The sequence below is a fragment of the Nanorana parkeri genome, unplaced genomic scaffold, assembly GCF_000935625.1.
Source record: "Nanorana parkeri isolate BGI_ZX_2015 unplaced genomic scaffold, ASM93562v1 scaffold81, whole genome shotgun sequence".
Lineage (NCBI taxonomy): Eukaryota > Metazoa > Chordata > Amphibia > Anura > Dicroglossidae > Nanorana > Nanorana parkeri.
This window is the reverse complement of record NW_017306349.1, coordinates 737687-760619: the sequence shown is the minus strand read 5'-3', so window position 1 is coordinate 760619 and position 22933 is coordinate 737687. Positions and strand designations below refer to the sequence as shown.

At 45.4% G+C, this 22933-nt stretch overlaps 1 protein-coding gene across 1 annotated transcript; it reads left to right on the top strand.

The window, feature by feature from the left end:
* The first annotated feature begins 3118 nt into the window (after positions 1–3118).
* Positions 3119–22822, top strand: LOC108805012 (cyclic nucleotide-gated olfactory channel-like). The gene is made up of 9 exons (XM_018576966.1): positions 3119–3126; positions 4682–4792; positions 7796–7975; positions 9589–9699; positions 11588–11694; positions 15699–16462; positions 18314–18897; positions 19573–19831; positions 22760–22822. The coding sequence occupies exons 1-9, from the start codon at positions 3119–3121 to the stop codon at positions 22820–22822; spliced, it is 2187 nt and encodes a 728-aa protein (XP_018432468.1).
* The last annotated feature ends 111 nt before the right edge of the window (positions 22823–22933 follow it).

The following is a 22933-nucleotide window of genomic DNA, read 5'->3' as shown; positions in this document are numbered from 1 at the left end:
TAGAGGTGTGGTGTGGGGGGATTTATTAGGCAGCAAGTGAACATTTTGCCCCTGAAGTTGATGTGTTGGAAGCAGAAAAAATGGACAAGTGTGAGTATTTGAGGGACTTTGACAAGGGCCAAATTGTGATGTCTGGGTCAGAGCAACTCCAAAACTGCAGCTCTTGTGGGATATGGTAGAGAGTGGGAGCAGAGGGGATGTGGGCGAGAATGGGAGCAGAGAGGTGATGAGGGTCACAGGTGGTTTCCTCACTGGAGGATTGGGGGGTAATAATAGATGGGGACGGATTTAGCTAATAAAATAATGCACTCAGCTGAACCCAACCCAGGCAGGTTGGGTTCAGCTGAGTGCGCACATTCATCTGCACTGTGAGAATACATCTGTTACATTGCTGTTCAGTGGATATACGTCCGTTACATTGCTGGTCAGTGTATATACCTCCGTTACATTGCTGGTCAGTGGATATACCTCTGTTACATTGCTGGTCAGTGGATATACCTCCGTTACATTGCTGGTCAGTGGATATACCTCCGTTACATTGCTGGTCAGTGGATATACGTCCGTTACATTGCTGGTCAGTGTAAGGCCTCCAAACTAATTTTATTACACAGGATTTTTGCCACATTCAACCCAACAGCAGCCACAACAGACGTCGCAGGACTCAGCAGAACGTTCCGTGTCACATGATGTTTTCTATTTATAATATATAAAATGTGCTTGCAGTGTAATTGGTCGATTCCACAGGTGATGAATTTGCGAGCAAAAAAAGCACAAAAAGTGGATGTGTTGTTTAAATTTAATCTACCATTTGGCCTCATTTAGGTCATTTGGGGTTCAGTGACAAAGTCGGTTTATTCTGTGTGTTTCAGATATTCAAAATTTTGTTAATGCACTTTAATGGCAATTCAAATAAAAAGGCCACCAAAATCCTCAGCACCAGGCCCCTGATGCTCTTAATCCGGCCCTGACGTTGGTTAACAGTCCAGCAGGGAGCAGATAGGAGAAGTTCACCCTTCCGGGTGACATTTTATTCATTGATTATTTTTCTATACAGCCAACCTTACCTGGGATGTAAGAGGTACACATGATCCTCATTACCCTGTGACGCTGGGCCTCTAGATGTGGTAATATGGCCTCCAGAGAGTAATTAGCCTCCTCCGTTAACATGAAAACAAACAGGAGGAAGGTGGAGGGAAGGAGAGAGCGAGGAAAAAACCCAGAAGAGCCGAGAATAAAGAACGGTCGGCTTGATGAAAAGGTCGGCGGGAGGATGAAGGAGAAGATCTGAAACAACCGAACAAAGCCAACAGCTGAGAGGGGACCGCTCACAACATGAACCAATCACCTGGGAGAGCCGGAATGCTTCATCTCACGTGTCCCTGATTCTGTTACTTTTTAAATACAAGTACGATGGTTACATTCTGCTTGCAAACAGAGAAGGTGACGGCTTAGACCCCGGAACATTGTTAATTATGATTATGATTCCGGACGGATTTTTTTTCTTATGGAAATCTCATGGAGAAACATATAACCTTCAGGACCGGTCGGCGGCAAGTAATGAGACGGCGTGAAGGTGAGCTCGATTTTGTGGTCCAGATCATTGATGGTGGTGGATGTTCTTCCAGATCCCTCAAGAATAAAAATCCTAACTCTTAACCCTAACCCAACTCCAATCCCTAACCATTACCTCTAAACCTAACCCCTCACCTCTAACTCTAACCCTAAATACTAACCCCTAATTCCTAACTCAACCCCTAACCTTTAACCCTTAACTCTGACCCTAACCCCTCACCTCTAACTCCAACCCTAAATACTAATTCAACCCTAACCTTTAACCATTAACACCAAATCCTAATCGTAACCGCTCACCTCTAACTCTAACCTTAAATACTTACTCCTAATTCCTAACCCAACCCTAACTCTAACCTTTAACCCTTAACTCTAAACCATAAACCCTCACCTCTAACTCTAACCATAAACTCTAGCCCCTAATCTCCAACAAAACACTAACCTGAAACCTAAGCCTAACCCAACTCTAAACCCTAACCCTACTCTCTAACCCTTAACCCTAATCCAACTCTAACCACTAACCCAACCTTAATCCAACTCTAACCTCTAACCCTTAACCGAACCCCTCACCTCTAACTCTAATCCAATCCTAACCCAACTATAACCCCTAACACTACTCTCTAACCCTTAACCCTAATCGAACTCTAACCCCTAACCCAACCCTAATCCAACTCTAGACCCTAACCTCTAACCCTTATCCCTAACCCCTCACCTCTAGCCCTGAATACTAACCATTAATTCCTAACGCAACCCTAACCCTAAACTTTAACCCTTAACTCTAACCTCTAAACCTTCACCTCTAACTCTAATCATAAACCCTAACCCCTAATCTCTAACCCTAATCCAATCCTAACCCAACTCTAACCCCTAACTCTACTCTCTAACCCATAACCCTAACCACTTACCCAATTCAAACTCTACTCTCTACTTCTAACCCAACTCTAACCCAACCCTAATCCAACGCTAACCCCTAAGCCTAACCTCTAACCCTTAACCCTAACCACACATCTCTAACCCTAACCCTATTCCCCCACCCACACCTAACCCAACCCTAACCCCTAACCTAACTCTATCCCCTAATCCCTAACCCAACCCTAACCCTTAACTCTAACTTCACCCTATCCTAACCCTCATCTACCTTTGCCTCCATTCACACGGACCTCTTGCATCTCATTCATATAATCGCAGGAGGTCAACGGTAGACAAGAACCGCATCTGACCCGAACATTGTGGTTGTGTCCGGACTTTTTGCTCCTGAGGGAATTGATCTGAGAGGTTTGAATAAACTTTCTACCTCCCAGACCAATTCTTTCTGCATTTATGTGCGTAGGATGCATCTGATCTGACTCACAGAATTCTATTTTTTCTGAACGCACATGAGCGCTGTAACTGTACAGTGTGAATTAGGGTGGGTGAACACCACAGCACGATGTCAGCGCATGTCCATTGACATGCACTGAGCATATGTGTTTGTGCGTATGCTGGGAATGTGTAATGCTCGTTGTGGTGCTTTTTTCTTCTAGAGATGCTTAACGTTGCATTTACACGAATGTCGCTGTAAAATGATGCCAACATTGAGGTTTATATGGACAACGCATGGCTTTTTGACTTGTCTTTGCCTTGGGACTGCGTTGGGCCAAAATTAGGAAGGGAACGAAGGAGGGAGGACTGGTGGGGAAAAGAAAGTAAGGGAAAAGAAAAGGACAGGGGTAAAATAAGAAGAGAAGGGGAGAGGACAGGTGGGGAGCGGAAAGGAAGGGGAATGGAAATGGAAGGGAAAATATAGGAAGGCAAGGGGAGAGGATAGGTGGGGAAAGGAATGGAACAGAAGGGACAATAGGGAGGGGAGGGGAGAAGTGGGGGAAGAAATGGAAATAAAAGGGAAAACATGGGAAGGGAGGGGAGAGGACAGGTGAGGAAAGGAAAAGAGAGGAATGGAAATGGAAGGGAGTTGGGAAGAGAAGGGAAGAGAGGGAATAGAAAAGGACAGGGGTACAATAAGAAGGCAAAGGGAGAGCAAAGGAAGGACATGGAAATAAAGGGTAAAAATAGGAAGGGAAGGGGGGGAGAGGACAGGTGGGGAAAGGAAAGGAAGGGAATAGAAAAGGACAGGGGTAAAATAAGAAGGCAAGGGGAGAGGAAAGGAAGGAAATGGAAATGAAAGGGTAAAAAGAGAAAAGAAAAATTATTCAAAAGAACTCGTCCCCCAACTTACACCCGCGGTCAGCCATTGGAACACCCAGTATCAACGAGCAGGAATCCACGGAGAACTGCGGCAGCAGGTGAGCCGCCCACCATGAGGAGCTGTCAATAACAGCACATATAATAATTTGGATGGAGTGGAGAAGGGTTCAAATCCCCTGTTAGGTTTTTATTATTGTCTGTGTCCACGTTATGGAGATTCAGCCTCTTTATTTGTCCTGGTGACCGTTATCAGTGAAAGTGAAAGAAAATCCCAAATTTTGGTGTTGTCACCAGAAGAGGAAAAGATGGGAAATCTTCCAATGGCAACACTCGTTCTGGTGACCCTGCTGACCACCAGGGATTTCCTCACTTTGAAGGGATTTCCTTTCAATTCCTGTTGTGACTGTTGGACAGGAAGTGAAGCTAAATCTCCCCAATGCAACAAATATTGCAACAACAAAAAAAGCTGACAGCGGACATAACCCTCCCTTGCTTTATCTAAAACTGAATAAAAATGGCTTCAGTTCTGCTTTAATTGACAGTGAATTGGAGCGTAGCCAGTGCGCACTAGTAACTATCAATAATGCTAATATTGGTATCGGTATTATCATTCCTGTGGCCAGGCTATGAATATTCTGGTATTCACACAAACCTATCAAGCAGTTAATGTACTTTAAAACAAGACCACAGACCTCTGTAGCTGCATGCATTGTGCAGCAATTCATCCTCATTCTCTCAGTAGCTCAGCTACCCCTGCTCCTCCCTCCCAGCAGTGATTTGGCAGCTTAGCTCACTCTGCTTCCCCCTGCCATACGTTCACTAACTATCTTTTTGTTAACATATTATAGTGTACAAAGTTTTTTGTCAGCTGACAACAATATATCAAAAGCCTTACTAAATTTACTGTCTTATGTTTTATGTCCATCAGGGCTTTATCAGTGTGCGATGACACATCTTCTGAGCTGCAAAGAGTTATTTCTCAAGACAACGGTGATGTGGTATCCCAGGCATCTTTTAGAGGGAGAGGCGCTCTGTCCAGGTAAGAAATATGAATGGTAACACTCATTATTACATCATTAGCTGGACAACCAGACACATTAGGGTGAGGTGGGCTAAAAGGAACCAAAAATGTTCCTTACATTGGCATTGAGTGGGAAGAATGTTCCTTACATTGGTGTTGAATGGGAAGAATGTCCCTTACATTTGTGTTGAGTGGGAAGAATGCTCCTTACATTGGTGTTGAGTGGGGAAGAATATCCCTTACATTGTGTTGAGTGGGAAGTATGTTCCTTACGTTAGCATTGAGTGGGAGGAATGCTCCATACATTGGTGTTGGGTGTGAAGGATGCCCCTTACATTGACATTGAGTGGGAAGAATGTCCCTTACATTGGCCTTTGAATAGGAAGACTGTCCCTTACATTGGTGTTGAGTTGGAGGAATGCTTCTACATTGGTGTTGAGTGGAAAGAATGTCCCTTACATTGGTGTTGAGTGGGAAGAATGTCCCTTACATTGGTGTTGAGTAGGAAGAATGTTCCTTACATTGGTGTTGAGTGGGAAGAAAGTCCCTTACATTGGCCTTGAGTGTGAAGAAAGTCCTTTACATTAACATTGAGTGGGAAGAATGTTCCTTAATGTCCCTTACATTGGTGTTAAGTGAGAAGAATGCCCCTTACATTGGTGTTGAGTAGGAAGAATGTTCCTTACATTGGTGTTGGGTGTGAAGGATGCCCCTTACATTGACATTGAGTGGGAAGAATGTTCCTCAGATTGGCCTTTGAGTAGGAAGAATGTCCCTTACATTGGTGTTGAGTGGGAGGAATGCTCCTTACATTGGTGTTGAGTAGGAAGAATGTTCCTTACATTGGTGTTGAGTGGGTAAGAATATCCCTTACATTGGTGTATAGTGGGTAAGAATATCCCTTACATTGGTGTTGAGTGGGGAGGATGCCCCTTACATTGACATTGAGTGGGAAGCATGTTCCTCACATTGGCCCTTGAGTAGGAAGAATGTCCCTTACATTGGTGTTGAGTGGGAGGAATGCTCCTTACATTGGTGTTGAGTAGGAAGAATGTTCCTTACATTGGTGTTGAGTGGGTAAGAATATCCCTTACATTGGTGTTGAGTGGGTAAGAATATCCCTTACATTGGTGTTGAGTGGGTAAGAATGTCCCTTACATTGGTGTTTAGTGGGTAAGAATGTCTCTTACATTGGTGTTGAGTGGGAAGAATGTTCCTCACATTGGCCTTTGAGTGGGAAGAATGTTCCTCACATTGGCCTTTGAGTAGGAAGAATGTCCCTTACATTGGCATTGAGTGGGAAGAATGTCCCTTACATTGATGTTGAGTGGGAAGGATGCCCCTTACATTAGTGTTGAGTGGGAAGAATGTTCCTCACATTGACATTGAGTGGTAGGAATGCTCCATACATTGGTGTTGAGTGGAAAGAATGTTCCTTACATTGGTGTTGAGTGGGAAGAATGATCTTTGCATGATTCTTGCTGTAAAGTTGTGATACTGCCAAATTCTTCTGCCCCTTTGGCTTCCTGTGATAGGGTGACAACACCAACCACAGGCTCCTTTTGCAGGGCTAGCATTGCCACCCTTACGTGTGCACTGTTAGAGAATTCCAGCCAGCCGTGCCAACACACAGCATGGTTGATAGCTCCCCATTGTCAGCCCAGGGCCAAACTCCCTAATCGCGGCACCTAGGCAAGGGTGATGTCATGGGCCCTCCAGGGAGATCCTGTGAATGCTGAGAATCACAAACCTCGCAAGAAGACAATGTAAAGTGTAAGGTAGTTATATTTTTTTAAACTTCTCTTCTCATCTGTGTTGATTTTTTCTAAGGCAGCATTTTCACATGGGGGGCAGGTGTCTACCCACCAGGTTGACGAGTTGATTAAACTTCAGCTTTAAATGGTAGCATGTGCAAAGATGGGTTACAAAAAGTTTTATGTATGCCGGAAAGGGAAAGCTACTTAATAAACTGTATAAAAGAAGAGTGAATGTTGGCCCCGGGGGAAATGTTTCATCCCTACATAAAGATGATCCATAAGTGCTCTTGATGGTGTGGCTCTACATGTAGCCCTTACCACCATTAGTGGAGTGGCTACTAGAAATGTAGTGATTGCCAGAACTGTAGTCAGTCTGGCTAAATTATAGTTGGCATTTATCCGGTTAATTCCAGGTGTCCTGGCATTGATTGTACATAGTGTGACTTTGCTGCAGTGTGGGACAGCCAATGAGGGGCACTGTGAGTGTGTGTGCAATTCACCAGCCAATCACTGGGGCTCTGACAGCCAGTGTTGCACCCTGGGATATGGCATATATATATATATATTTTGCCATGTGCTCAGTCTAGTCTAGTCTGGCTCCAGCCACGGCTTAATCCAGGTTCGGGTGCTGTCTAGCCTGCCCCCAGGCTAGGTCTGGGGATGAGAATACTTGAGTGCAGGAAATGTTCTGTTAGGCCTCAAGTATGGAGGAGGCCTCTGCTATTGTTGGAGGAGGAGAACCAGGGAAGATGATGGCTGCATACTGGAGGTGCCTGGAACATAGAGGACCTCAGGAGCAAGTCTGGTGTCTCTCCTACTGACGATCCTTTGCCATTCCCTGCTCATCTGTGGCTTGCATGTCTAGCTGGTGTTCCTATTGAATCTACACTCAATTACTAAAAGGTTCTGGTGAGTCTATGACTGTCCTACCCTGGATGCCTAGGATTCCTATACCCTCTCTTCCCAGTGTGAATATGTTATCAAAGTTCTTCAGTATCATACTTCTGGTCTGCATATCAGCTAGAGGCGTGTGATTAATGCTAATGGGGCAGCAGGTTGTTATAATCCCTGGACAGGTTTTTGATGTACCCAGGTATATTTTAGCGGCCCCTGCGGGGGTTGAGCACTTCATACATATAGATGAAATATACGAAACGTGGACGCATTCAGCAATCCGTTTTTTTATTCATCTTGCTCTATCTGCAGGTTTTGATATGTTCACACAATCTATTGGCTGATCAAGCTTTATATGTTACCTTCGTAGGATAGTGCGTCTAGTAGTGGTCCTGCGGGAATGGGCCCATAGGAGCCTGCATGACCAAGATCAAAGGCCCGATTCATTTCTAGACCGATTTCGTGGACCTGAAGAGCAAGCTACTGAAGGAAATGCAGGAAAGGAGAAACAAACTCAAGAAACAAAAGTAGAAGCCAAGACAAAACAACGGTAAGACAAAAAATACTGATTATTCAGATGCAAACAGTATATACTATATATGGCCAAGGTTTGTGGACAACTGACCATCATACCTATATGGGCTTCTTGGACATCTTGTTTCAAAACCAGGTGTATAAAATCAAGTACATAGCCACTCAATCTCCTTGACAAAGATGAGCATACAAAGAGATTTCAGACAATTGTGCTCTTCTAGCCATGTGGTAACAGTTTTGGGAAGGTCTTTTTTCTGTTCCACCATGGTTTGACCAGTTTGGTGTGAAGGAACTTGAGTGTCTTACACAGAGCCTGACCTCAACCCTACTGAACATGACTGTCCCCTGTGTACCAAGCCAGCTCCATATAGACATTGGTTGACCAGTTTGGTGTGGAGGAACTCGAGTCTCCTTCACAGAGCCCTGACCTCAACCCTACTGGACATGACTGTCACCTATATACCCAGCCAGCTCCATAAAGACATGGTGTGACCAGTTTGGTGAAGACCCTTTTCTGTTCCACCATGACTGTCCCCTGTGTACAAAGCCAGCTCCATAAAAACACATGGGTTGACCACTGTGGTTTGGAGGAACTCGAGCGTCCTGCACACAACCCTGACCTCAACCCTACTGAACACTTTGGGATGAACTGGAATGACAATCGCAAGCCGGGTCTTCTCATCCAACATAAGCACCTGACCTCACAAATGGGCACAAATTCCCATAGACACCCTCCAAAATCTTGTTAAAAGCCTTCCTAGTAGGGTGGAGCATGTTATGCACTAAATGGTGACCAAGAGTCATGGACAGAGTGGACACCTCCATATTAATGAGCATGGTTTTGGAATGGGATGTCCAACAAGCTCATACAGGTGTGATGGTCAGGTGTCCACAAACCTTTAGCCATGTAGTGTATATAGTGTATATTTTTATATCTGTAACTTACTACAGCGTGTTAAATGCAAGATATGAAATTAAGCTCATTAAATACATGGGAACCTCAGCTGTAAAACTCATTATGGTAGATGAAGTCCTCCTTTTTGGAAAGGCAATTCAGCACCAAGCTCCTTCAGGAGAATCTGTCACATTGATCATTTAGGGAAAAGTGAAAGGTTCTCTTGAGTGGGCACCCCACCGACTGATACACCACCTCTGTTCCATTTATCTATGGATTTAGACTCATTGGTCAGTGTTGAAGCTTACCCAGCGTTAATGACCCATTGCCCTTCCTCATATGACGTTGTTTGGACCTGGTGAATGTCAACTAAGTTCCAAGTACTGCATCCTGGGAGGAAGCTGAGAAGGTCAGGTGTTTCACCTCCAATGGGATGGGGGGGAACTCTAAGAAAATAACCTAGAGGGTGAAGGGAAAACGGGAGTGCTACACTAATAGTTGCAGAGTCCAAAGATATTTATTGCATCATAGAAGTCCAAAAGGGGCTATAACTTATGCCATTCATCAGGGCTTTAAGTACTGCTTTATAATGGCGCACTCATAGCAGAGGTCAATAAACTTTTGTATATAATAGCTCCTTTACTCCAAAGCAGGTTCCTACTAGGGTCAGAACAAGAGCTCTTTAACCAACTGGGCTGTTGAGCTTCAACATGTGTTTTACCTTTCATTTTCAGTTGGACGTTATCTGAGCGATTTGTGGTTGATCCTTCAGGAAAATGGTATTATCGGTGGCTTCTTGTCATAGCTCTTTCTGTGCTGTATAATTGGTTCCTATTAGTAGTGAGGTGAGTCTGGGTTGCAATCTGAAGGTCCAATACTTCAGTATTTTATCAGACATGGGACTATCTGCGAACCTTGGCCTTGGCTGACTGAGAACAATGCCAAGCCCATCTGCACACATCATTGTCCTTAATGCTGGCACACCAATTCTTAATGGCTAGATGCTAATGCTGGCATCAAAGGGAACACAATAAACCAATCCATTGTTGTAACTACATCCATAGGAGCCCGAGCAGCTGCTATTGGGTCTGGGGGTAGAAGAGGGTCCCAGTTGGGAGTCTATTGAAGCAAATTAAACATATGTATGCCTATGAAGATGTAGCGCTCACCCCCTAAGGAGCCGCTGGAATAGCCCGGGTCATCACTAGTTGTCTAGGGTTTGATCTTCAGCTGCCCCATTAGCATTTAACCGCCCTTCTTCTAGTGCCCACAAAGCTGATGTCCACTCCAGTATTGCAATGCTGAATAACTTTTATTGACATCTTCATACTGGGGAGAGATGGTATAGGGATCCTAGACATCCAGGGTGCAACAGACATAGACTCCAGACTCACCAGACCTTGTTAACATCTCAGTGTAGATCCAGTTGCACTACAGTGAATGGCAATTGGAGTAACGGATGAGCAGGGATGAGCACAGATCCTCAGCAGGAGATACACCAGCCATGCTCCAGAGGTCCTCTATGTTCCAGGCACCTCCAGCAGACATCAGCTTCTCTGGTTCTCCTCCGCTGGCAAACAACACAGGCCTCCTCCATTCTGGTGGCCCCAGGGAAACTCTTTCCACATTCCAGCCTCTGCACACCCCCAGGCTTCAGGCCGAGCCCGGGGAGATGGCTGGACAGCATCCAGCCCTAATTCATGGCTGGTCCTGACTAGTCTGAGCACATGGCAAATCCCGCCAGTATATGCACCCTATCCCAGCATGCACCACTGGTTGAGAGAAACCCAGTGATTGCCTGCTGTACTGTACATTTGCTCACAATGCCTTTCATTGGCTGTCCCACAAAATGTAGCAGTCACACTCTGTCCAGGGGGGTACAGTCAATGCCAGACACCTGGAATTAACCAGATAAATGCCAACTATAATCCAACCAGGCTGACTACAGCCCTGGCAATCGTCAAATGTCTAGTAGCCACATCACAAAAGGTGATGGGGGCTACAAAGATAACACAGATTTTTTTAGGAGTTGGAAAGGTAGCATTTGACAACTCTGAACTCTGTGAAGTCTCTACTCAAGAAGAGCTGACACCAGAAACACTAGAGGAGTCCGGAATGGTGGTGTTGCTAGTCGCAGCTCCCCCTTGCTTCCTCTGTGAATGCATTGTGAGCACGTTTCTAGCAGATCTCACGTTTTATACTTACAGGGTCTTCATAGGTATACAACATGGGGACCTGTCCTGTATTTATTGTATATTGCATGTATTGTAGAGATGTACTGCATAGGTTTTGTTGTAGTTTGCCTTGACATTCGCTTTAGGTTAATTGCACCAAAGGCGGACAACGGTCCCCAAGACACATAGAGAGGGGGGATTTTCCTAGACAGAGACAGCAATAAAGACCTAACGGGTTCTAACCCATTACCAATCCCTACAAAAGTGAAAAAAACAAACAGTTTTGACTTTAGATACACTTTATGGGGATGATTTATAAATGCTGTACCCTGGGTAGATACCGTTCACATTGCACTAGCGTCACTGGATGGAGCTAAGGAGCATAGGAATTTCCTAGGCTTCTTGGCTCCATCTAGTGCGGGTAGTCCCATGTGAACATTTATAAATCAACCTCTGAGTATACTTTTGTTTCCTGTACTCATCCTAATGCTTTACATACAGTCTTTGTTTTTTGTTATAGCCTCCCTCCAAATAATTGTTCCTTCTTGTTCTTTGGCAGGGCCTGCTTTGATGACCTTCAGATCAGTTATGTTATAGCGTGGCTTACCCTGGACTACGTTTGTGACATCATATACATCATTGACATCATAATCCGATTTCGCACAGGTGATTTTAAGCTTTATACAGTTCTGAAAATGGTTCTGGAACCCTCATACTTATACACGGGGTAACAAGGAGAAGCAATAGACCAGTAAAGCCTTCTTAGAAGGTGTTCACATGTTTCATTTTATCCCTTTTTTATCACATATTCTAAATATAAGAGGATTACTCCTCATTTTAGGACAGTGAGCGGATCCATGCAAATCATTCTTGTACGCCCCAACAACCAGCCATAACCTGTAGGGTTACTAGGGATGAGCTCAGATTCAGACCGGGTTCTCACTTGTTGTTTGCCAGAAGACGGGACCATGTGGTTCCGAAACGTCGCTTTACAATGTGACACTATGAGAGGTCAATGAAAATTGACTGAAATTTAAGCTGGAGTGCGAGGCATCCGTAGTCACTTTTGGCACCCACCCGACTCTAAAAGGTTTCTGTTCGGTCAGGAGTTTGATGGGTTCCATTTGAACATCGGTCTGAAGCTAAGCTCCGTCGAAGGCAGAAGGAAGCTGTCGCCCCAATCAGCTGTAGGCGTGAAATTTTCTGTCCGCAGCTGGATGTAAGCAAAGGGACAGGATTCTTTGGCGTTATTGACCTTATATGGCCACGTGGCTATGTTTGGTCAATGACATTGGCCCAATATGGACATGTGGCCATGTTAGGTCAATGATATCAGCACACGCATCCTGCACCTTTGTTTATGTCCATTATGATTGGCTGGGTGGCACTATGTCCCTTCCAGGTTCAATAGAGCTCAGGTTCAGACCAGGTTCAGTCCTACTTAAGAGAAGCCATGGTTTCCATACATTACACTGCTGATGGCCAAAATGCCTGAAACTATTATTGGCTAACTTAGGCTTTTAAAGATACAAGTTTCCAGGATGACTTGGAACCCTTCTTCAGGGTTTATACAATACTGACAATCGTTCTGAAACCCTCATATTTATGCCCAGAGTTACAAGGAGCCGTATGCAGTTTGGGGTGATTGGCTCAATTATATTAGGTTTTTTTTTGCACTATACACAAGCAGTTCTGGATGTGCATTTGGCTGTTGGGCATAAAGGAATGATTTGCATGGCTCCGCCCACTGTCCCGAAATGGGAATGATGCTCTTACTTTTGGGATGTGATGTGATGGAATGAGACATGTGAATACCTTCTGTTTGAAGAAGACATTAGTATGCTACGTACTGGTTTGGTTGACTTGGTTGGAGGGCTTTTTGTTTCCTTTAGGCCCTTCACACCATAACCCAGCAAAGAGGAGCAATGAAATAGAACTGTTAAAAAAATACTATTTTTCCTTGACACACTTGAGTAGTATTGGCTATTGTAAAGGGTGACGGCACTACCTCCTGATGTGAGCAGAGAACCACAGGGTCTGGCCCGAGGGTTCGGGGGCGGCAGAAGCCTGTGGTGTTGTGCCCCCTGGGGGTGGCGTCCCAGGGGTGCTCAGAAAGTCACATGGGTATGGGACCCCACGTGATTCACTGGCACTTGGTCACACACCACCTTGCAATTTTCTGCACTTCGCCTCCTAGACAGGCCTTATGGCTAGTCTGGGGCAATATTTTTGCACTCCGGCCCCTAAGGCCTGTCAGAGTGGTGCACTGGCACTTTAGATTTATTTATGCACTAGATCCACGATTGGCACTTTTTTATTTTACTATTTGACCCACAAATGCTGAAGGTGCAGGTTTCTTCGGGGCCTATTCCTGACGCTGGGAGGAGATTCTGTGCCTCCTATGGGGTTCTCTGTCTCCTCCCACCCAGGAGGGGGGTTTCTCTTCGGGAGATCCCCCCTGCCTAGTACTGTGAGGGACCTGCTCCTGCAGGTCCCCGAAGGAAATGGGTCCACCGGCCTTCGGGTTGGTGGACCAACAGTCTCAACCCCTGTCAGGAGCCTTGCGCCCCGGGGGGTCGGGAAAGTAGGTCCCTTCTTTGGAAGGACCTTGCACCCTTGTGCACGTTTTTGTGTGCTGTGATTTCACCGTTCACTTTTTTTGTTCACAGGGGGAAGTTTTGATGCACGTCCACGGGCTTAAAAAAAAAAAGGGTTAGACTATAGGGAATGTAATTGGGGTTACTGATTAGAGATAAGAAGCCCGGGAACTATTCTCCTATCAAATGAGGGTTCTTTTGGCATGCCCATATACCGGAGAACCAATGAAATACAACTATTAATAGAATACAACTATCTTTCTTGACACATTTGAATGAGAATGGTTATTGTAAGCAATTCAAGCTTAAGAGTGTTATTGGGTTTAGGAGATGAGAAGTCCAGGCACATTTGCCCTGTCATTGAGAATAAGAGTCCTTCAGGAAATTTCCATATACCTTTGAGCACGGTCCTGAGAATAATTAGGCTATATTGTCAGAGATAGATAGATACCTATGAATTATGGATACCTATGATATGGATGCCATTCTTCTCATAAGTACTGTGACAGCCATGGACTCACAGGAAGCTGGTTTGATGATGCTGGGTGTCATTCATCCTGAAAGGGGAGCTAAATCCTAGAGTGGCGAGTCCGTGGGGGACTATCACGTACCTGGTAGAGGACCGATTTGGTTGAGGAGGCCTCCCTTGCGGCTCCTGTCTCACACCCCTGGAAGTGGGGACAGGGAGCAAGCAGACAGAGAGTAGCATAGGTGCCAAGGTGTTCGGGCCCAGTGCCTGGCAAGAGTCCAGCGACAGATTCCCTGGGTAGGTCGGCAGGGCTGGTAGACAGCTGAGGGATCAGCGAGGTCGGCATCAGGAACTGGAGTGAAGTCAAACAAGCCAGGGGTCAAAGCCAGGCAGTCAGCACGGTAGCAGGGGGGAAGGCAGAAGCAGAATCCAGGAACAAGCAGAGGTCAAGGGCAGGCAGCAATCAGTCGAAGTCAAAGCAATCCGGGTCAAGGCAACAACTAATCAAACTTAGCAGGAACGCAGGAACACAAGCTGAAAGACCGTTCAGCACTGATCAATAGAACAGGCCAGTTTATATAGAGCCATCAATCAAAGGGAGACTTGTCACTCCCTGTGCGCCTCGTTAGCACGTCTGTGAAGTTGCGTGCGCACTAGCGCATGTTTTTCGATAGTACGGAAAGCTGGGACCCGCGCATGCGCAGTAGCGGGGGAACTCCCGGCTATAGCCTTACAGGGGCAGTGTTGGAGAAGGGGTGAGTACTGCAGCGTAAGCTACTTTTTGTATTTCTGAAACTGATGGGCTATTTCGTTTTTACACTTCTTTCGATACATGGATTTGGGTTTTAAAGAGATGTGTAGTCATCTCTAGAGTTTGGAGAGAAGTCCCATTTTTCAGAAGTGATGGGAAATCTCTTCAATGGAAATACAGATGGCAGTAAAAATTGATGGGGGGCTGTAACCCATCACCCCCTTTATCCAAAACAAAATAAAAGGTTTGGGCTGGGGTTGATATCAGGATACTATCACGTACCTGAGGAAGAGACCGGAAAACGGGGAGGCGTCTCTTGCGACTCATGCCCTGCGACCCCTGGCGTTGGGGACAGGAGGACGCAGGGCAACGAGGAGCATGAGTGCCACAGGCTGGAGACAGACACCGTGCAGGAGAATCTTCGTAGAGAAGTCAGCAAGCCAAAGGTCAGATCCAGCCGGGAAGCGAAGTACCAAATCAGTAGACAGGAGCAAATCCAGAGAACAGGCCGGGGTCAGGGGCTGGCAGCAATCAGAAGAGTAGTCCAGGGCAATCCAAGCCAAGCAGGTCATGAGTGGAAAAAACAGGAACACAGGTAACAGGCAACACAAGCTGACAAGACCATCAGCAATGAGAGGCAGACAGGCTCATCCTTATATAGTCACAGAATTAAGGCAGCTACCTCACTTCCTGTGCGCCATCCGTCCGCGCGTCTTTCCGCGTACCTCGCCGTAATTGTGCCTCTACAGATACATTTTCTGCACTAATACTTTTTCTTTTTCTGGAACCTTCTACGCATGTACAATTCAGATCTTGACATCTACCTAACTTTTTATTTATCTTTTTGCTCCAGGATTTTTGGAACAGGGGTTGCTGGTCAGAGACACGAAGATGCTGAGTGTCAACTACATCCGTACCTTGCAGTTTAAACTAGATGTTCTGTCCATACTTCCAACTGATCTTGTTTACTTGGCGGTTGGACTGCATCGGGCAGAGCTGCGCTTCAACAGACTTCTGCACTTTCCACGCTTGTTTGAATGTTTCGACCAGACGGAGACCCGGACAAGTTACCCCAATATCTTTAGAATCTTTAACCTAGTTTTATACATCATACTTATTATACATTGGAACGGCTGCATTTACTATGCTATATCCAAGGCCATTGGTTTTGGTACAGATGATTGGGTCTACCCAAATGTGACCGATCCTACCTATGGTAACCTTCATCGCAAATATGTCTATTGTCTGTACTGGTCCACTTTGACTCTCACCACCATCGGGGATACCCCTATGCCTATTACAGATATAGAGTATCTTTTTGTCATTTTTGACTTTTTGATTGGAGTTTTGATCTTTGCCACCATTGTTGGTAATGTCGGCTCCATGATCTCAAACATGAACGCATCGAGGACTGAGTTCCATGCTAAAATAGACGCCATTAAGCATTACATGCAGTTTAGAAAAGTAAGCAAAGATTTGGAGGCCAAGGTCATCCGATGGTTTGACTATCAATGGACCAATGAAAAGACGGTAGATGAAAGGGAAGTGCTGAAAAATCTCCCCGACAAACTGAGAGCCGAAATTGCCATTAATGTTCACCTGGAGACTTTAAAAAAGGTGGGTTGTTTCTTTCAATTTAAATATATATTTTTGGATATCTAATTTCCATGATGCCATAATTATCTTTATTTGTTTTAGAAAATACTTGTGATAATTTAAATGGACAATGTTTCTCATCCCTGACCCATGAACAATGTATACCATCTGGCATCCAACTAGGATAGTTATTAGATTAGTTTTAGGATACCATACTTATCACATTATACTGTATGGCCCAATGTATGTTGGAGACCTAACCGTCACACCTATACGACCTTGTTTGACATCCCATTTCAAGACCATGGGCACAAATGTGGAGTTGACTCTCCCTCTGTGGGATATAACAGCCTCCACACTACTGGAAAGATATTCCACAAGATTCTGGAGTGTGTCTGTGGGAATTTGTTTCCCATTCAGCCAAATTAACATTTGTGGGGTCAGGTACTGATGTTGGATGAGAGGATCTGGCTCATAATTGGCGTTGCAGTTCACCCCAAAGGGATGGAGCTGGCTGTGAATACGGGGGGCAGTCATGTTCAGTAGGATTGAGATCAGAGCTCTGTGCAGGAGACTTTGAGTTCCTCCAAACCAAACTGGTCAAACCATGTCTTTATGGAGCTGACTTTGTGCATCTGAACTCAATTATTCCTATGGAACACCCATGTTCCATAAGGTGTTCCTATGTTCCACAGTGTTGAGGTCAGGGCACTGGTGTGGAGGAACTAGAGCGGCCTTCACAAATTAGTCACACCATGTCTTTATGGAGCTGGCTTTGTGCATCTGCACTCAATCATTCCTATGGAACACCTATGTTCCATACGGTGTTTCTTTGTTCCACAGCGTTGAGGTCAGGGCACTGGTGTGGAGGAACTAGAGTGGACTTCACAAATTGGTCAAACCATGTATTCATAAAACTGGCTTTGTACACACGGGACAGTCATGTTCAGTAGGGTTGAAGTCAGGGGTCTGTGCAGGTCACGAGTTTCTCCACACCAAACTGGTCAAACCGTGTCTTTTATAGAGCTTTTTTTGTACAAAGGGGACAGTCATGGTGCAACAGATAAGGACCTTCACCAAACTTATCTCAATGTTGGAAGAGCACAATTGTCTGAAAGTCTTTGTTTGCTGTAGCAATACCCTAACCCTTTATTGGAAACACCTTGACTCAATCATTTGGAAAGGGGTTCCCACATATAAGTAGGTGTGATGGTCAGATGTCAATAAACTTTTGGCCACGTAGATTATTTTGTCTATGATTCTATGAAGAGAAATGGAAAACTTGTAGTCTTAATAATTATTAGAATGTGTTTATTAAGGAACAAAGGTTCGGGATGACCTACTCAGAGATTGTAAAGCTGTATAAGTCCTAAAGCATTGATGTGACTCCGAAAAAGACAGGTCATCAACGCCATTATGGAAATCAATGGAACAGGCCACAGTAAGATGACTTCCTTACATCAATCATGGACAACAAAGAGTTACACATATTGATTAGTATAAAAAGGGCACAACTGCTATTACACACATTAAAAAGGGTTACGGCCACTGGTTGTTCAAAGTATCCAAATGCTAAAGGTGCGAATGCTTGACCAGATGACCACCCTACAAATCTGCCCCTCCGTTGCTTTAACCCTTCTCTGCCAAAGATTTTTAAAAAATCTCTAATGGGTTGAGATTTAACATCATGATGTACCTAAAAAATTATAGGTATTTACACGGTGCTTTACATACTATTCATTCACATCAGTTCTTGCCCCCAAAGGAGCTTACAATCTAAGGTCCCTCACATGCATCACTCTGCCACATAAATGTTTTAAGTTTTTGATACATTTGCACCTCTGATTCACACACGCTATGTTTATGTCCCAGGTGCGGATCTTCCAGGACTGTGAAGCCGGTCTCTTGGTCGAGTTGGTCCTCAAGCTCCATCCTCAGGTTTTCAGCCCCGGCGACTATATCTGCCGTAAAGGGGACATTGGCAAAGAGATGTACATAATCAAGGAGGGGAAGCTTGCCGTTGTCGCAGAGGATGGAATAACTCAGTACGCAGTTCTCACCCCTGGGAGTTGTTTTGGTGAGATTAGCATCCTCAACATCGAAGGAAGTAAGATGGGAAACCGAAGGACTGCCAGTATTCGCAGCCTAGGATACTCGGACCTTTTCTGCCTTTCGAAGGACAACCTGATGGAAGCTTTGGTGGAGTATCCAGATGCCAAGAAGATCTTGGAAGAGAGAGGAAGAGAGATTCTAACCAAGGAAGGTCTGCTTGATGAGACGAAGGAGAAAAACACTACGAAAGGTAAATCTGCCGAAGAAAAACTGGAGCTTCTGGAATCCAACCTGGACCTGTTACACACTCGATTTGCCCGTCTGCTTCGGGAATATAGTTCTGACCAGCAAAGCCTCAAACAAAAGGTCACCCTCTTAGAGGGAAGATGGAAGGACTTGCTAGAGTGAGATGTGTCTTCAGATGACATGTAGAGGAAATGTACCTACTAGAAAAAAAAAAACTATATTCCTGCTTCATGAAAGGTTTCTTGTGTAAAAAATCTTTGGAATCTAAATTAAACAAAAACTTTGCTTGAGCACTCTTATTTGTAAAAAAAATTTACTTTTTCAACTTTCATAGTCTTTACGACTGCAACTTCTACGACTTCTATGCGTTTGATGTCCTGGGAATAATATCTTAAAAAACCTGCTTGAGACCTACAGTAATTTAATGGCTAGCTCCAGGATAATTTACACCCCCACACGCACGCACACACACTGATTTCTGAGCTGAGGAAAAACCTAAGTCCCATTCTTCACTTGATCATTCAGAGCCAGGTCATTCTCCTCTTCCCCCTCTACTCCCTGCTGGGGTTCTTCATCCAGGAGTCCACATCACTGTCTGCATGCATGATATAGAACAGTGAGGAACCTTGGTTGGGACCCAGAAGACTACTGCCATTGGCCCAAGGGGTGTCAAGGGAATAATATCTTTAAAAAACCTGCTTGAGACATAATTTAATGGCCAGCTCCAGTATAGTTGAACCCCCCCACCCACCCCCTCCCCACACACACAGGCACACTGATTTCTGATCAGAGGAAAAACCTTTCTAAGTCCCTTTTTTCACTTGATCATTCAGAGCCAGGTCCTTCTCCTCTTCCCCCTCTACTCCCCGCTGGGGTCCTTCATCCAGGAGTCCACATCACTGTCTGTATGACATGGACAACTCCTATTGGCTTTCCTCCTGGAGGAGCCTGGGTCAGGACCCAGAAGACTACTACCGGGAGTGTGACTCTAACGCCTGGAAGGTCATTAGTGGGGTTGGGAAAGAGCTAGATGATGCTTGGGCTCTTCCAGTCAGGGCTCTGCCTGACCTGCTGCTGATTCTAATGCACTTTGTAAGAAGCAGTGAAATCAGAGCAAGCAATGTCAGCCCAGGAGAGGAGCCGGTACAACAAGTCCGAAGGGAAGGCTGTGTACAAGGAATCCAATTGTGTTACATCCTTTCATGTGTATTCCCTCTCTTTAGTATACAAATACATCGTGCAAATGATATGTTGTTCAAACTTTTAACAAACAGTCCCCTTGCCCCTTTTCATGGCACTGACTTTTGTATATGGCAGTAATAGTTGGATAATTAAATCCGGTGGGATTTCAGCTTGAGATCACTCGTCACCTCATCATGGGTTGAGCATACGGTTGCTTAACAAATGCCTGATCTCTAGGGGAATAGCCAGGCAACCGTGTAATCTGGCCTTGTCACTAAAGAACAAAATGTGCTAATAGAACACGCTGCAACATCCAAAGACCTTTCCCGAGGAAAACAATAGGCCTGCACATTGCAGATTTCAGCACTGATATGGGTTAAAGTCCAGATCCAGGCTGTTTTATAAAAAAAAAGAACCTGCAGTACCTCTTCTTCTAAGTCTTCCAGGTTGAGTGACGCTGGGCATTGAGACTGTGGGTGCAGGGCATCATGGGCATGCCCCCAGAGGTGGTGTCACCGGGGCACACTGCATTTTAGTGAGATCAAGCACTCTTGGGCAAGGGTATTTATGGTGGGGCTTGAGTATCAGATATAACCCCATAATTTAGGTGAGATCAAGACCTCGTGGACAAAGGGATGTCTGCACTGGGCAATGGGCATTCATGGTGGGACTTGAGTATCAGATATAACCCCATCATTTAAGTGAGATCGAGACCTCGTGGACAAAGGAATGTCTGCATTGGGTATTTATGGTGGGGCTTGAGTATCAGATATAACCCCATCATTTAAGTGAGATCGAGACCTCGTGGACAAAGGAATGTCTGCATTGGGTATTTATGGTGGGGCTTGAGTATCAGATATAAACCCATCATGTCCCAATATCAAGACCTCTTGGACAAGGAGATGTCTGCACTGGGCATTACTGGTGGTCTTGAGTATTAGATATGACCCCATCATTGAACTGAGATCAACATCTCTTGGACAAGGGGATGTCTGCATTGGGCATTTATGGAGAGCTTGAGTATCAGATATGACTCCATCATTGAACTGAGATCAAGACCTCTTGGACAAAGGGATGTCTGCACTGTGCATTCATGGTGGGGCTTGAGTATCAGATATGACCCCATCATGTCCCAATATCAAGACCTCTTGGACAAAGGGATGTCTGCACTGTGCATTCATGGTGGGGCTTGAGTATCAGATATGACCCCATCATTTAAGTGAAATCAAGATCTCTTGGACAAGGGGATGTCTGCACTGTGCATTCATGGTGGGGTTTGAGTATCAGATATAACCCCATCATGTCCCAATATCAAGACCTCTTGGACAAAGGGATGTCTGCACTGGGCATTACTGGTGGTCTTGAGTATCAGATATAACGCCATCATTAAACTGAGAACAAGAACTCGTGGACAAGGGGATGTCTGCATTGGGCATTTATGGAGGGCTGGAGTATTAAGGTATAACCCCATAATTTAAGTGATATCAAGAACTTGTGGACAAAGGGATGTCTACATTGAGAATTTATGGTGGGGCTTGAGTATCAGATATGACCCCATCATTTAAGTGAGACCAAGACCTCGTGGAACTCTTGATTCATAATGCGTCGCACATCGGACAGCTACACAACCGACGTTCACACTGCATTACTGCCATTAGATGGAGCCGAGGAGCAGAGGAAACGCCTAATATACGATGTGTGAATGCGTTATCAATCAGCCTCTTTGTGTTTCAGTGCAAACCAAGGTGAAAAGGATTGAGTTTTATTGTTCAGAATAGAGCTTTTTTTCCCCCTATTTTACAAAGTCATAAATACTCAGAAAAAAGTGTTATAAAACCAGACAGAGCTTCTATCAAAAGTAATGTGACTAACTACCACAGGTCATCAGCTGAATGCTATTATGACAGGTATGAAAGCAGCCTTTGGTGGCCGCTGCTCTTGGATTCTTAACTCCTATAGACAACCTCAGTCAACCAAGTAATGCTATATAGAGCAGCAGTCGCCAAACAAGGGGTCCGCGAGAAAATTTTGGGGCCCGTCTGATGCCGTGCATGCTGGGCCGTCATTGAAGCGGCATGGAGGCTCCGGGGCTGCCTCTCACTGACTCGAGCAGCGGCTGTCACAAGGAATGCGCAGCTCTCAGTACAGTGCGGGCTCTGCAGGAGGCGGGGCCAGTGGAAGATTCGATAGGGGGGGAAACAATATTATTACTGGGCCAAGGGCGGTCATATTAGTGGTCCGCGGGATTTAAAATTATGAATTCAGTGGTCCATGAGGTCTGAAAGGTTGGAGACCACTGATATTGTCAGGGAACCAGGGGTGTTACCTCCCCGCAGGGTCAACGGGCACGGCGTAGGGTATGGGTCTCCCTCCAGCCTGGAAGAACCACTGGCGCCCGGGTTGCTCGTGCACGTGCGCAATACACAGGCTGCGCACGCAACCCTGGAAGCGGGTTTGCCCATTTAGGCCTTAGTTGTGGGCCTTGCTGGGTGAGGTTCCCAGCCCACACATACCACCTCTCGCCTGCCATTGGCTCTCGGGGAGAGAAGCCTCCTGGTTGCCTCGGTGACAGGGGGGCGGACTTACACCCCCTGGCTATAAAAACCTGGCCGGAGCTCTGGCTTGTTGCTGAGTTATTCCACCTTATGGTGTGACTGACGAAGCTCCCTTACCTGTGTGCCTTACTGCCTGTTTTCTGAACCCCCCCCAATCCGATCTCACGTGTACCGACCTTGGACCGACCATCGCCTCTGACCCTTCGCTGCCCGTCTCGACCCGGATTGACCCTGACTACCCCTTTTGGCTTGCCCCTTTGTACCTTGCCTTCGGACCTTTCAGGCTGCTTCCTGCCAGCAGGTTCCTCCACGCTACCGGCCCGCGTGTACGTCTGATAGCGCCTGACAGATAAAGAGGGGCAAATACAAATCTTTCACAGGTTGTCCTGCAGAGTTTTAATGGTGTCAGATTAAAAAGATTTTGCATGAGTGACAGGTTCTCTTTCAAGTTATTTTG

Coding starts and splice junctions, on each gene's coding strand:
- LOC108805012 (XM_018576966.1), top strand. Junction 4,793..7,795: donor GGGAGAGGCGCTCTGTCCAG/GTAAGAAATATG, acceptor TTACCTTCGTAG/GATAGTGCGTCTAGTAGTGG. Junction 7,976..9,588: donor GAAGCCAAGACAAAACAACG/GTAAGACAAAAA, acceptor TTTCATTTTCAG/TTGGACGTTATCTGAGCGAT.